The 15,002-nt window shown below is 42.8% G+C and overlaps 1 protein-coding gene across 8 annotated transcripts in view; it reads right to left on the bottom strand.

Annotated features, from left to right (window-relative positions):
* LOC107395908 (calcium/calmodulin-dependent protein kinase type II subunit beta) overlaps window positions 1-15,002 on the bottom strand; it is a 57,919-nt gene that overhangs the window by 42,441 nt on the left and 476 nt on the right. For all 8 annotated transcript variants that reach the window (XM_054744102.2, XM_054744104.2, XM_070552218.1 and 5 more), the window contains exons 2-5: window positions 10,277-10,371; window positions 8,675-8,734; window positions 7,344-7,398; window positions 6,738-6,803 (exon numbers count right to left, since the gene is read on the bottom strand). In XM_054744102.2, the coding sequence (XP_054600077.1) occupies window positions 6,738-6,803; window positions 7,344-7,398; window positions 8,675-8,734; window positions 10,277-10,371 (276 nt within the window). The remainder of the gene's footprint in view (window positions 1-6,737; window positions 6,804-7,343; window positions 7,399-8,674; window positions 8,735-10,276; window positions 10,372-15,002) is intronic.

Genomic DNA, 15,002 nt, shown 5'->3' with positions numbered 1-15,002 from the left:
AATGTTTTCTAAAGTACTTTGGTGAGCAAGAGAATAATCTGAATCTCCATGGTCTCAGTTAGCAGGTTAAAGGTCATTACAGGACAATTAGAAATCGACTGACCACATGACTTGATTGGAGTACAGCTCTTCTTTCTAAAAGGAATATGGCATCAAAGTTGCATCTGAAGGAGCCACAAGACGTTATGGTGAGTGTTTGCCCCCTTCTTTTAGTTCTTATTTTTTGCATTATTGTCACACCTAAAGGTCGGCTTTACTCATCTTTCTAATACATTTGAATTGGTCTCTAGAAAGCATGGAGGCCTCGTAAGTCGTCCTCTGGGGAAAAAAGCTAGTGCACCTGTTTCAGGATGTAGAATCGTAGAACCCGAATGTGCGATTCGTTTTCATGCTGATGCTGTTGAATAAACTTCCCTGTCTGTAGCATGGAGATGTCGCTCAGTGGGAACAGGAAAAGAGAGAGAGCTTTGTGTGTGGCCCTGTCCTTGGAGCAGCAAACTGCACGGAGCTCTCACCCCAGCGAGCCGGCAGACAGATGCTCGGTGGGAGGAGAAAGCAGCGTGTGTCACGAACTCCTCCCGCTGACTTCATTTCCCATCATTCCTGCCACCAACGTGGCGGCTGACGTCATCACGCCGACACTACTTAAGGAAGTGCCGGCGTTTCATTCATTACTCAGTCATCGTTCTCACCAGACTTTGTATCGAGTTTCCAGGCTTACCAGCCCTCAAACCTTCAATCCTGACCTACAGGAGATAACCACGCTGGTTATTTCCATCCCTCCGCGTCTGGGCAACAGATCCTCTCAGCCATGCTTCAGCTCTGCCACCGAACCTGACAGCGTGTGTGTGGTTTGCAGCAGTGGAGGACAGGGTTTTATGAGGACATGCACAGCAAATCAATAAAACAATGTGGTTTAGAGTCTCCAAAAGCAACACAACTCATGCTTGCCTTTCTTTATCCTATTGTGGAGAACACCACTGACTTTTCTGCATGTCTTAAACGTCGCCCATGGGCTCGGGGATTTCCACATTCCTGAGAACTCCTTTGGAACTACATGTGAACGCTGCACACCCTGTAAGAGACCGATTTGACACTATCCTCCCCGACCACTCTGACCCTAATGTAGCCTCTGGAAATGGTCTGTTTTTCAATCTATGGGTGACCTCTTCAGTATCGGGTCATTTGGAGGCATAAGTCTTAGCTGGTGCTTTAATCTGCAAGAAGATACTGTTGCCAGGCCAAGGTCCCTCCGAGCTCACTCTTTTCTAAGACTGGTTTTTAGTCACAGCACAAGACGGTGAACTTTCTAAATTAAATCATGTAATGAACAATAATGGTTGAAGCATAATAACAATGTTTTGATTAATCTGTGCTTAAATTACTGTGGTTGAAATGAATATTATTACGTTATGATCAGTAATTTTAGATTTAACATGTGAATCACTATCTCTGACAGCTCACGAGTGTGTACGTAACGGTGACAAGGTTAAGCTAATATCCTGGCACATTGTTTTATGTTCCAACAATCAGAACTTCTGTATCTGACGCAAGGCGTGCTTTCTGAGGTTTGTTGGAAAAAGCCCTTCTACATGTCAAATTCTGATTTGGTAGTCAATCAAAATGTGACGATTATTAAAACAGGACTCACTTCACCGTGAGTCAGTTCTGGTTCTTGTGAGTTCTTGAGAAAGTTTCAGACTGGCCATCAGGAGCAAAACCTCTTTAATCCAGAGCATCTTTTGACAAGCTGTCAAAAGCCTGTTGCACGCTACAGCTGACTGCAAACGATATCTTTAGAATAAAGCTGAACCAACTTCAACTCCTTAAGAGTTATTCCTAAGACGCAAATAACAACTGTCGTGACCTGAAGACAACTCGAGACCGGTATAGTAGGCACTGCGGTTGCTTCTACGGACTTCGGTACCTCAGGGTTACCTGGACCTCAACATTCCGGATCTACCACGGGAGTCTTCAATCAGGGTATGTAGACTCGACAGATTACGTCTAATGTGCTGTTGATAAGAACCAACTTTGTTAGTTTAATGCAGACCAAATTCACTCCCACTCAGAACTCAGTTTCTTCAGATACAAGAGGTTCTGATAACATCACATTCACACATCCTCACTCTTCACATTCCATCCACTTAGATCAATTTATCACATAAAGTGTCCTAGTTGTGATGTTTTAATTGTTTAGAAAATAAATTTCTTGCTTTTTATAAACTTGACTCTCTTCTTGAATTAATACGAAATGTCTTACAATCCATGAATCAACAAAAAGATTTTAAATCTTCTGGTTAAACATTCAAGGCCGATCAGACTGGATTTCCATATTGTGTAAGCTGCATCATTTCCTGATATTTGGGCATCTTGCTTCTGACTGGATAACAGCAATGTGATTCTCTGTCTGTGTTTGCTCTGCAACGTTGATGTTTTATCTCCATAAATAACACAAACCTGGAGATATGGCGTGTGGTGAAGTTGCTAATGCTAACACTTAGCTTCTGCTAGCTGAGATTTTCTCTGCTGTTTCCTAAACCTACAAGAGCCTTCCCTGTCATGAGTCAAGATGGGGGAATCCATGTGTTAAGTGACATTGTGACATAGATCTCAGGCTTTTTGTCTCACTGTCTATTTTCTATCAGAAGCTAATGCAGGAGACTAATTTCATGTCCAGCCTGCATGTTAAACTCAAAGTAACCAATCATTTTTGGAAATAATAAATAAAAAATGGTTCCTCAGTGAATCTGCTAAAAGTTTCAGATCATCAAAACAATTAAACCATTAGTCAGAGACAACCCAAGAAAACACAAAATGCACTTTTTAAGTGTAGTTCTTTAGTATTAAGGGAGAAAGAGAAATCCAGACCTACTCAGCTCTGTGTGACAAAGTGATTGCCCCAAAGCCTAAAGCCTAATTTATACTTCTCCGTCTGCGCTGGGATGGACGCACGCAACACCATTATCCGTCCTTTCGAGGGCTCTCCAACAGGCTCGCAAGGACGAACGGAGTCGAGCTCTCCTTTCTAAACATCCGTCTGTCAAGACGGAGAATGCAAGCTTGTGATTGGTCAGGACAACACTTTTATCTACAGCACCACCATCGCACCCTCAAAAACACAAAGAGAGCCAAGGATATCTAGCAGCAGACACAGAGCAGCTCTTAAAACTCTAAAAATACGAACATTTTCTTCACCCGTGACTGGAGGAGTGAAAAGAGAGACAGCAAGCGTTTTATTCATGGACGGAAATGACAGGAAACGTGGGTTTAGAGGTGGCGAGCACATGAAGAGGTGAAGGAGAATGAGGGACAAATTTGTCCGCGTTAAAAAGTCTTAAATACAAAAAAACACAGTCTTGGACCGGATACATGACAGGATACCCCAGAACAGCGCTACGCCCTCTGTTGTCCAGGTGGGGATTTGCTTTGCAACACCCCCCAGGAGACGGAGAAGTATGAGGACAAATTGTCTCTATTCATGCTTGCATGTCTCTCTCTCATGGAGCTGACTGATTAGGCCTTAATGGCCCACCAAGGTGCAACAACTGCAATCACTTAAAAACAGCATTATACATTTTTTGCTTATTTGTCTTTGACTTCTGTTTATATTTGTTTGATGATCTGAGACTAAGCTGAACAAATATGGCTTGATTTAATGTCCTATATCTGTGAGCAGGAAAACTTAGTAATTTAAGCATTTCGCAGATGAAAAATGAGCTTCTGGTGAATGAATCAGTGACATGATTACTGATACTGGCTTACAGCTGGTCTCTTTTGAGGGAATGTTGCTGTTTTGGGGCTCCTATAATGGTCATTTATTCCCTGTACAGCAGGGTTTACTTACCAGTAAAAAGTTAGACTCAATTCAGGTAAATTGTGAATTGAACTGCTTCTTTATGATGAGGATGTGGTTTTATTACCCTCATTGAGTTAGGCTCTTCAGCAGTAGTAAAGTAAAAGCACAATGAGGTGTCTCCAAATCAAAGGCCAGAATTCTCAGCTGGAAAAGAGTCTGTCTAAGTGGAGGAGTTATCTTTGGGGGTTCAGTCATGAGAGAAGACAAAGAACAAAGTTGGAGACTGAATGGTGAATTTGGCGTGCCTCTACTGACTCTAAGTGTGTTTTGGTGCAGAGCTGATCTGAAAACTGTCTTTCACCTACAGCCATAGTAGTGAGAATGAAGGAAAAACAGTTGGTAGCTAAACAAAGTTTTCTTTATGGAATATTTGGAACTCTGCTTTAGAAAATGAGCTCGGGTAGATTCAGATTCTAAACATCAATGGAGCCATTAGACAGTTTTAGAATCTGGTACTGAAGATCATTTTTCTAGGGAGGTGTTTAGGACATGTCCTGTCAGGAGGACACTCTAACCCAGGACTGAATGGAGAGATAAAATCACACAGTTGGGGCGTGGGAGTGCCTCAAAATCTTCCTGAATGTGCTGGATCAGACGGACAGACAGGCAGATAGATCAAATATTTGTGTATGGCAAACTTCTCTAAAAGGTGTCAAAGCCCTTTTTTTCTCTAACTTGTGACAAGTCTGTGTGTGAACCAAAGCTGATGGTGCAATGATCCCCCTGTGTCCTCATCAGGCGCCCTCATCTACTTCCATCCCACCTACCATCAGGTAATAAAAGAGTTTACTAAAGCACTCTTTGTGCAGATATGTTCTCTTGTTGCAAAAGGATTTGTGCTGACGGGTGACAAGGCGCACTGGAGTCTCTTCAGACAATTGTCTTTAGTGAACAAAACAAATGAAAACTTAGAAAGAGTTGGACATATCTTGAATAACGGGCACATGCAAGCAGAAAGGTCTGGCTTAACACCACAAAAGGATCAAGTGAAGAAAAAATGTTTTGTCATTTGGATGAATGGGAGTCTAACGTGGTACAGATGGAGGACAGAAAGGAAACCATCAGTGAGAAACTGTTGGACAGAAATCCAGCCAGACTAGAAGCTCATACTCACACACACACACACACACACACACACACACACACACACACACACACACACACACACACACACACACACACATGCACACACACACACACACACACACACACACATGCACACAAAAAAGTATACATGTAGACACACACATGCACACACAAAAGTATACACGTAGACACACACACACACACACACACACACATACGCATGCACACACACACACACGCACACGTGTAAAATTAATGCAGGATTTGTGCAAAGGGACACAGAAAGCTTGATGCATGTCCTCTTAACTAGTCTCAGAAATGCCAATGTATGCTAGCTTAACTTTTTATTCACTCAACTTCCCCAGAAAAGCCTATTTTCTTCCTCTTGAAAGTGCTACGAGCAGCTGCTGTGTGCGCCTAAATAACCATGTAACGCAAAGTAATGGGGGGGGGGGGGGGGGGGGTGTTTACGTTTGTATAAAAGCCATTAGCTAAAAATATCCTGTTAAAACTAATCTGTGTTTCTCTGAACAGAGGCTGTTCAGAGAGCTATGTACAGCAGAGATATTACATTTTTAATCCCTGCAGCCTTTTCAGTATTTTTATCAGACGATAAATGTTTAAAAACATCTTCAGTTGTGTGTTTTAAATGCAGTTGGCTGCAGCTGAAGAAGGTCTGGATATAAAGAAGCTGAGCATGAAGTCAGGCCTCTGCAGAAGGTTATTGCTAATCAATGCTCATCTCCACGACTGATGCTCATATGCATTATTATAAAAATCAGTCTGGTGAATGATGGTGTTTGTTCTTTACCTGTGATTAATGCAAAACATCTAAGTTTTTGCCTTTGGAGACTGTGGGCATGTACTACTGGCGTTAGGGCATACAGTAGCCCCTAGGCTATTTTTCAATGTTTGATGTTTTATATCTCAGAGCAAACATTGTCTTAAATCTTAAAATACAGATTTAGTCCACAGCTTTTTACATTTCACTGCAACTTAACTTTTTTGGTATTTTTTTGCAATTTATTTGAAATTTGCATGATTCTGCAGAATCCTGCATGCTACCAACAGAACAATGCTGCAAAACAAATCCCCTTTCACCTTTAACCGTGATACTTTTTGTCATTGTTCATTTATGTTGATTATAAGATTTAAAATAATAGAAAAGAGTGAAGAAGCTAAACGTGTCTGAAACAGAAAAAGTATATTTGTCTGAACAAGACAACAGGTGTCAGTAGGAGGGAGAGATGTTAAGGGAGGATTTTTAAGCTAAAAATCTGTTCTGCATCTGTCCTCCTTTAAACATTCCTGTCCCCTTCTTTTCTTCTCTCTCGCCTCCACAAACCGCCTCCACACTCAAATTGATTTAGGCCTGCCTCCTGAGGGGCTACAGCGTGTGTGTGTGTGTGTGTGTGTGTGTGTGTGTGTGTGTGTGTGTGTGTGTGTGTGTGTGTGTGTGTGTGTGTGTGTGTGTGTGTGTGTGTGTGTGTGTGTGTGTGTGTGTGTGTGTGTGTGTGCATTCTTTGTGAATGTTTCCATCTCTGCAAATTCTGACTTTGGAGAAAAGCTCCTGGACCGTCATTTACAATTCAGTTCAGAAAAACAGTGCAGAGGTGGGGAGGAACAAAAAAGCACAATATGTCAAAAAATTCTGTGTGCTAATGAGAGGAGGCAAACTCTCCAGGCTGAAGGAGGACTGCAGAGGCAGGAGTGGTGACACATGGATGGGATGGTGAAGGAGAAAAGAAAAGAGATGCTCTGAGGGTGACGGAGGGGGGGGGGGGGGGGGTACCTGGCATCTGCTTCACTGTAGTATTCTCTTGCCACGATATCCTCGAACAGCTCTCCTCCTGTCACCCTGAGGAATGTAATGATGCAGTTGAAATTTACATATGTTTCACATAGACACACACACACACACACACACAGACACACACACACAGACAGACACACAGGAGGGGGATGTCCTCATTAGGGGGAAGCCCCGGCTACAGGATTCAGGATTCTCTCCGACTGGGTTGCCATGGAAACTGGCTCCAGTGCGGGGGAGTTGTATGCGTGCGTGTGTACGTGTGTGTGTGTGTGTGTGTGTGTGTGTGTGTGTGTGTGTGTGTGTGTACACTAAAGTGGGAGCTGCAAGGAGGGAGGACAGGGAGGTATGTTATGCAATGGGGGAACTGCCTCAGAAATGAAAAGGGGAAGAGCTGGAGAAGAAGAAGAAGTAAAGGATTGGAAAGTGAAGAAGGGATCAGAGCAAGGAATGAAAAAAAGAAAAAGGAAAAGAGGCATTGGGGTAGACGATGGAGGAGATGCAGCAGTGCAGTGTGGCACAGAGAAAAAAGCGGAGGAAGCAGAAGGATGGGAAAGAGGAGGGAGAGGAAGAGTGGAAGGGACTCACAGGTCAAAGATGAGGTAGTGGAATCCTTCCTCAGAGATGCTGTCATGGAGACGAACTGTGAAAGAAACCACAAAATATTCTGTTTCACAAAACATCTTTCATGTTCTGTCTGTTCGTTTGAGCCGAATCCTTTACAGCATGCATGGACGAGCTGAAGCTGACAAATGGGAGATCAGGATGATGTCTTTCATGTTTTTATCGAGCTGAAAGCTGCTGGAACTCGTCTCAGAATAACACAGACGCTCTAAAAGTAGGCTGCAGTTTGATGGACACTCAGGTCTGCAGCATTTGGTTAGTTTTAAAGAACCTGCTGAGTATAATAAGCCTAACCCTTCAAAACAATAGATGGAATGTTTCCAGAAGAATTAACCCTCTGGAGGCAGGCGTTGCAGATTTGCAACGTTAAAACCTACCTACCTGGGTACTCCACATATTATTATCATCATCATTATTATTATTATTATTATTATTATATACACAAATTTCATGAGTATTTTTAACTCAGAAGTACCCCTGAAGGACTTTGTTGTTCGTCCTTTTATGAAAACTCATTTTGAGCCTAATTGGGTTAAAGAAGTATTGAATTTAAAGTCAGCAGACCTTATAGCAGAGTGGAACAGCTGCACTGGTCCGTGGTGCAAAATCGAGCAGTTTTACAAGAAATAATTTAAATTACCAAGAAAATTAAGTAATGAAGTGAAACAGGCAGTTTTACAGCTAATCAAAGGTTTAAGGCCACGCCTCCAAAAAATTATGTAAACCTTCTGAAAACAACAATGAAAGTTCTAAACATGAACTCCGTGATGAGTGACTCCACTGTTATTGTTGATCACTTCAAAAATTTGTTGTGGCATCCTTGATACAAGCGTCTTCATGAATGGTGAAGACAGCCGCACTAAAGCCATCCATCTAGAGAGGGCCCTCAGTCAGAAGGGATGCTCTCTTCAACACCTGGACATAGCCAGCTGCCGTTTGACACCCCTGTGGCTCCTGAAGCATCATAGTTCCACTGCAGATTAAAGTCTCAGTTTATGTGTTTAAATGTTTCAGATCAGCAACACATTTCACTACCAGACAGAAACCCTTAGCAAAAATAAAATGCTGTTTAGTTTTCAAGAGATTTCATGTATTCTATAAGAGAAAAATGATCTGTCCAAATCAACCTGGCCCTGTGTGGAAATGTAATGACCCCTACACCTAGCAAGTGGCTGTATCACAACTACGTCTTCTGTCTGTGAGTCTGTGATGAGTTTAAATGTGACAAAAAGCAAAAGTAAAAAGGTGCAAGTTTAACAGCACAGTAAATATCAAACAGGTTTTAATAAACTCACCGATGTTGGGATGCTTCAACAGTCGACAGATCCTGGCTTCTCTCTCCAGCTTCTGATGATCTACAAGGACGTTTAACAAAAACGGTGAGTGGAGAAGTAAATATAAAGAGCATGTCTGCGAGGGTTACAGCTGCTCCATGACTTGTTAAAATTTAAAAAAGAAAACAATATCCAGATTTAAGAAACTAAGGCAAGCAAAATGTGTTTTTAAATGAGTAAACATTAGTAAATTGAAAGAATAGCAAGAGAAGGAAACAAGAAGAAGAATAAATCACAAAATTAACTAAAACGGAGACAAAAAGTGAAGCTTTGAGACAATTTGTGTGCTTTTTCAACTACTTTTGTATAAATTCACTTAAAACATTTGGATAGTTATTGAACTGTGGAACTGGGTTCAAATCAGACCTATGCACTTCTTGGGTCAGTTTAAATGTTATTTGAAATTAAATAGAAGTATTAAACAAATGAGGAATCCAGAGGAAAGAAAAGAGAAAAATAAAATAGCTCCGGAAAACTGTCAAGAGACAAGAAAGTAAACAAGAGCAAGAATTTAGGACAAATTAGAGATACACAAAGAAGTGTAAAGGACTGAGGAAAACGATGAAAATAACAAGGTAAGTGAAGGAAACAAAGGAAGGATGCTAATGAAGAAAAAGCAAAAGCAAGGAGACAACACAAGGGGATGTATAAAATCACAGATGGAAGAGAGGAGAGGAAATGGGAGGAAAAGAGAGGAGAGGAGAGGAGAGGAGAGGAGAGGAGAGGAGAGGAGAGGAGAGGAGAGGAGAGGAGAGGAGAGGAGAGGAGAGGAGAGGAGAGGAGAGGAGAGGAGAGGAGAGGAGAGGAGAGGAGAGGAGAGGAGAGGAGAGGAGAGGAGAGGATTCCTGCAGAGATGTGTGTGATCCCAAAATCTGTTTCTGTCCGAGTGACAGCTGGTCCTGTCCTGCAGCTCTCACTCTCTCTCTCTCTCTCTCTCTCTCTCTCTCTCTCTCTCTCTCTCTCTCTCTCCCTTTCTTTCTCTCTCTCTCTAACACACTCACACACACACATACACACACACACACACACAGAGAGAGAGAGAGAGACAGGATGCAGGACAGAGTGCAGCAGTGGTGTCTTAATAAAGGTGTCATGACTTTACCACATTCCCACTCAGCAGCTCTACAGTGTGCCGTAACGACACCACTGCTGACACCCTCTGAGGCGTTTCCTCAGTGTTTGATGCTAAATCGAGAGTAGAAATAAAGGCAGATGCTGCCTCATTGCAGTTTTATGTAAAAAAGATCTATAATCTAAAATAAGACTGGACATGAATTAAAGTAGCCTACTCTTTGAGTCACCTGTCAAACATAAATGTAGCAGACCAACAGAAACTCCTAACTTCCTGTAGGCATTTGTTAGAGGAAACAATGCTTTAAAGCTCTGAAGCTTCAGCTATGATCTGCCTCTTTGTGAGGAACAGATGCAATGGTTTAACACGCTGGAATCAAGCAAGCGCTAAAGTATGCTCATGTGAGCTCTCAGATTTGGGACACAGAATGATGAGATGATTCTTTGGAAACACGCGTTCCTCGTGAGTTCTGTGACTCTCTTTTTCCTCACCTCTGGCCGAGAGCTTCTTGGTGTTGATTATTTTGGCGGCGTACTCCTGGCCTGTGCACAGTTTGACACAGCGGCGCACCACTGAAAAAGCCCCCCTGGGAAACACAAGACAGGAGAAAGGAGGAGAAGACGGGTCAGCTGCTACAAACTGCTTCGTCAGCATCAAAACAGGCAACTCAGCTACAAGAGGGAGTGACCTTAGGACTCCTTCGATCGACACGCCTGATCAGGAACTGAATGAAGGCTTGCAGCTCACTCTGAGCAGTCAGAAATTGTTGTTTTTTTTAGTAATTGTTGACTTAGTGCTATCCCCAGAGTTTTATGCGATAGCCATGCAAAGATCACTTGGTAGAACTGTTGCATCACAGTACACAGGTTGCAAGTTCTAATCCTGGCTGTGGCTGCAGCCTTTCTGCATGGAGTTAGCATGTTGTCCCCAAGCATGTGTGGGTTTTCTCCTGGTACGGTTTCCTCCCACAAACCAAAATATGCATGTCAGGTAACTTGTAAGTCTCTTTGGACAAAGGCAGCTGGCAAATGAACAAACACAAACGTAATACCATATCACTGCTGTTTTTGACTGCACCCTTAAATCCACCTCAGCCACAAAACCAGAGTACTCTGGCCAGAAATGGAGCCAGTTGGTGAGGACATGATTCTTCCAAGTTCATGGCCAGCTATGTGGAGGAGAAGAGATGAAGTGATCCCCTTTATGAGGAACCCATCTTGCCATTAAACCACCATGTCCATGCCATGTTGCAAGACCAGGCTGTGGCCTCCCAAATCCAGGCTCTCTGTTACATGAGGCGAGCCTGTGAGTCCAAGAGGAGCCTGAAAGACACTCAGCCCACCTTCTTGAGTCTGAGCTTCCCACCTTCACTTCCAGTATGGTGTACATTTTAGAACATCTTCAGGTCTCAGGTGTCAGTCTTTAGAACATAGAGAAAAAGCAGACTTCTGACTAAATAGTGTCAGGCAAAAAGGTCACCGGAAAAACTCTGTCAGAACTTTGTGTCAGCCCGGTGGGTTTCTGAATGAAACACAACATGTTTTCCTTTATGGTCTGACAGTGCTCCCTGAGACCTGAAGATGTCCTAAAATGTACACCGTATTGCCATCTGCCCCTTGGATCCTGCCTACCATAAAAGCTTGTTATATGAACATTTTCTTGTTAGAACCAAGTCACAAAGCTTTCCTCCTCTTTCCACTTCCTCAGAACCTGATTCTCCTTTTTAGTCTCCAATCAGTATCAGCTTGTAGCTTCACTGGTTTCCAACTGTCCCTAAAATGGTCTCAGATTTCCTGCATTCTGACTCCAGATCTCCAAACATTATCAACGACCTTTTTTGAGACACAATTTCAAGCTTTTTCAACAGGCTTGTGTGGCGAGACCAAGGTCCTGAGAGAGATTTTAAAGAAGCAGAAAACTTATTTAATCAATACTTTTGCAGTGGTCTCTAGTAGGAATGAATGCCTTGTTCGTCGGGGGTGTATACAATCGGAACTAGTAGTGAGCCACATCACAGCTGAGCTTCAGATGGCAGGTTTGTTTTTCTGATGTTTGGAGATCACGATCCAGGTTGGAAACAGCAACGAGGCTCTACCACTGACTTGCAATACTAAATGTTTTATCTCCTCAAATAATACAAGCCTGGAAGAGCTTCTGCTGTGTGGTGGTGTTGCTAATTCTAGCGGTTAGCTTAAACTAGTTGAGATGTCCGCTGCTGATATCTGTACGTTGAAACAACAACAGCCTTCCCCGTCGAGGGTCAAGATCAGTGAGTCCACGAATGTTAAGGGACAGTGTGATGTAGATCTGTTGGGATTTTCTAATCCGAGAGTTTCACCATTTATTTTCAATCAGAATCTACGCAGGAGATAGGTGTAGGAGACTATTTCATGATCCTGCATGAAAAACTCAGAGTGACTGATTACAATCAGAAAACAACACCTTTAAAGAAAGTTTAGAAACTGTCTTATGAATGTGGTTCCCAGCTTGTCTCCAGCAGTCACCGCCCACTGAGAATCTGGCCAAAGCAAACATATTAATACTCAAGCGGGTCACAACCCCTTAGCCGAAAGAAAAATGACATTTTGGACCCAACAAGTCTCTAAAACAGGAACGTTTTGTGTCATTCGGCCTCAGCATGTTCAGGGTCACAGGATCTCTGGAGGTTATTCCAGCTGTTACTGGGTGAGAGGCAGGGTGGACAGATGGCTAGTCCATCACAGAGCCAGCATAAAGACACAACCAGAGGAGAATCCAAGGAAAACTCACGCAGAAACGTCTGTAGGGAGCATCCTCCAGTATTTAGTCTCTGTTACCAGAACCAGAACTTATCTTCTATCTCAAATGTTGTAAAGATTCAGTTTGCTGTTTGTTTAACTCCCATTTCTGATTATGATCATTTCACTAAACTACTAACTCAATCTCATTTGTGGATGAAGCTTTATGTTTCTATAACATAAGAACTGAACTAAGGTAGCTATAGAAAACCGACTTGCACAGATTTTAGCAGCAAACTTGATCTCCTTGCGTCCGACACGTTTTCGTTTTGCAGGCTTGTGGAGACAGGAGTCAATATTGCACATCAAAAAGTTTGCAGGCATCGGTTGAGTTTGCGCATATCAAGTATCTGGAGGGGCAGGTTATTATGAAAGTCTTTAACCTTTTGGGCGACTAGAGTGATGCATCAACCAAGAATAGATTAGTATTGTATTTTGAGCATTTGGCTGTTTTTAGAACCACATTTGGACACCAAACCCCTGCAGAGACCAACAGAAATAACCACCTTTGCCATACCTTAGAGCTAATTTTATCTCACCTCAGCTTTGTCATGTAATGAAATACTCACACACTCGTCTCAGGTACCCATCCTCTCACACCCGCTCTAACTCACACACATTATGAGGAGACAGTGCGAGACTGCATGACTCTCCCTGGCGTCCCACAGCGTGGTGGAAAAGGCAGCAGAGCCTCAACATGACAGGCTGTCTGCAGGGCAGGTGCAAGCCAGGAGGGGGGTTAGATCTGGATCCAAAACCTGGATTAGCTGATCTCAGAGCCACACATCACTAATCTAATCCTCTCTAAATGTAAACGCAACACTTTCAGGTCACAAAATGCTTTAAATTGACTTTTAAAAAGCCTTTGGCATCATGTCAGTTTTTTCTGGTTTTCCTCTTCTTGGCCTTTTACTAGCTGGAGCAACAATTCACTCAACAACCTCCTCCTGAATCAATACCACGTTTCTGTTTCTGGATTGAAAGGTGTAGTTGGCAAAAGTAAGATTATACAAGTTGAAGACCAATGAAAGACAGTCATTCAGAGAAAAATAACATTTATAATTGTAAAGCTCATCTGTGAAGCACGGAGGTAGATGTATTGTGATTAGCTGTTGCTTCTTTGGATCAGGGACATGCTGGTAAGCATTTTGGAATCTGAACAATGTTTAAATCGGCACAATGGGATTTCAGAGTTTATGATTGAATAGAAGCTTTCATATTTTTCTAAGTGAGGTTGTGTGGAAGTCATCTTACTTATGGCTCTTGAAACAGCGGGATTTAGGAGGAATACAGATTCCTTCTGACAGCGCTGACGAGGGAACAGAATAACAAAGCTTTTATCTTACTACTTGCTGCATTTTCTTATAGAATTCGCTTTTCTAATAGTTTATTTTGGTTATTAGATGCCTAAAAACACCATCGTTGATCCTTTTACGAAAGTGAAAGAGGTTGTTTAAACAAAAAGTAACTTTTAAAGGTAACTGCGGTGCATGTTTCCTCTTATGCACCAAGTGTAAGCTCCATAAATACGTACATAAAAAACTCTTTGTCCCAGATCAAGTATCAATATATTTTGAGCTGAGTCACTTTTCCCTATTTGATATGGGACAGCAGTAGCTAAGGTGGTAGAGCAGGTTGTCCAGTAATCGGAAGGTTGCAAGTTCAATCCCAGCTCCAACCAGCCTGCTGGTGGTGGTCGGAGGGACCGGTGGCGCCAGTGTTTGGCAGGCCTCGCCTCTGTCAGTGCGCCCCAGAGCAGCTGTGGCTACATCGTAGCTCATCCCCACCAGCGTGTGAATGGGTGAATGACTGTTGGGAAGTGCCTTGGGGGTGTTAGAACCCTAAGAAGGTGCTATACAAATACAGGTCATGTTTCATTTTTAGAATTATATGAAATGTGTGTGTGTGTGTGTGTGTGTGTGTGTGTGTGTGTGTGTGTGTGTGTGTGTGTGTGTGTGTGTGTGTGTGTGTGTGTGTGTGTGTGTGTGTGTGTGTGTGTGTGTGTGTGTGTGTGTGTGTGTGTCACATCTTCCTCACATAAACCAAACAGAAATCTGTTATCAGCAGGGACAGCTGCAGCTGCTTATTCAGGACTTTTGTCTCAAACTTCCCACATAACACCACACAGCGCAGCAGTGAGGAGGAAAATGAACATTTAGGGCTCCAGACTGAGATAACCCTGCAGTCCTCCACTTGTGTCTTCCCCCCTCTCTCTAACTGGCTGTGGAACAAATGTTCCTGTGAGGCAGACATTGCAGAGAGATCCTCTCTACCCACGCACAGCCTGACAGAGAAACTCAGGGCACTTTGCATCTACCCACTGAAGCGCCCATAACCTCTTCAGTCTCTCTCAGTTTGTCTGCATCCCATAATGGCACAAACTCACCTTTTCTCCTGATTTTATCCACCAAACACACCTCAGCAGATCCATCATCGGCAT

Source organism: Nothobranchius furzeri, chromosome 6, assembly GCF_043380555.1.
Source record: "Nothobranchius furzeri strain GRZ-AD chromosome 6, NfurGRZ-RIMD1, whole genome shotgun sequence".
Lineage (NCBI taxonomy): Eukaryota > Metazoa > Chordata > Actinopteri > Cyprinodontiformes > Nothobranchiidae > Nothobranchius > Nothobranchius furzeri.
Note: the sequence above shows the minus strand (reverse complement) of the source record. Positions and strands in the feature narration are given on the sequence as shown.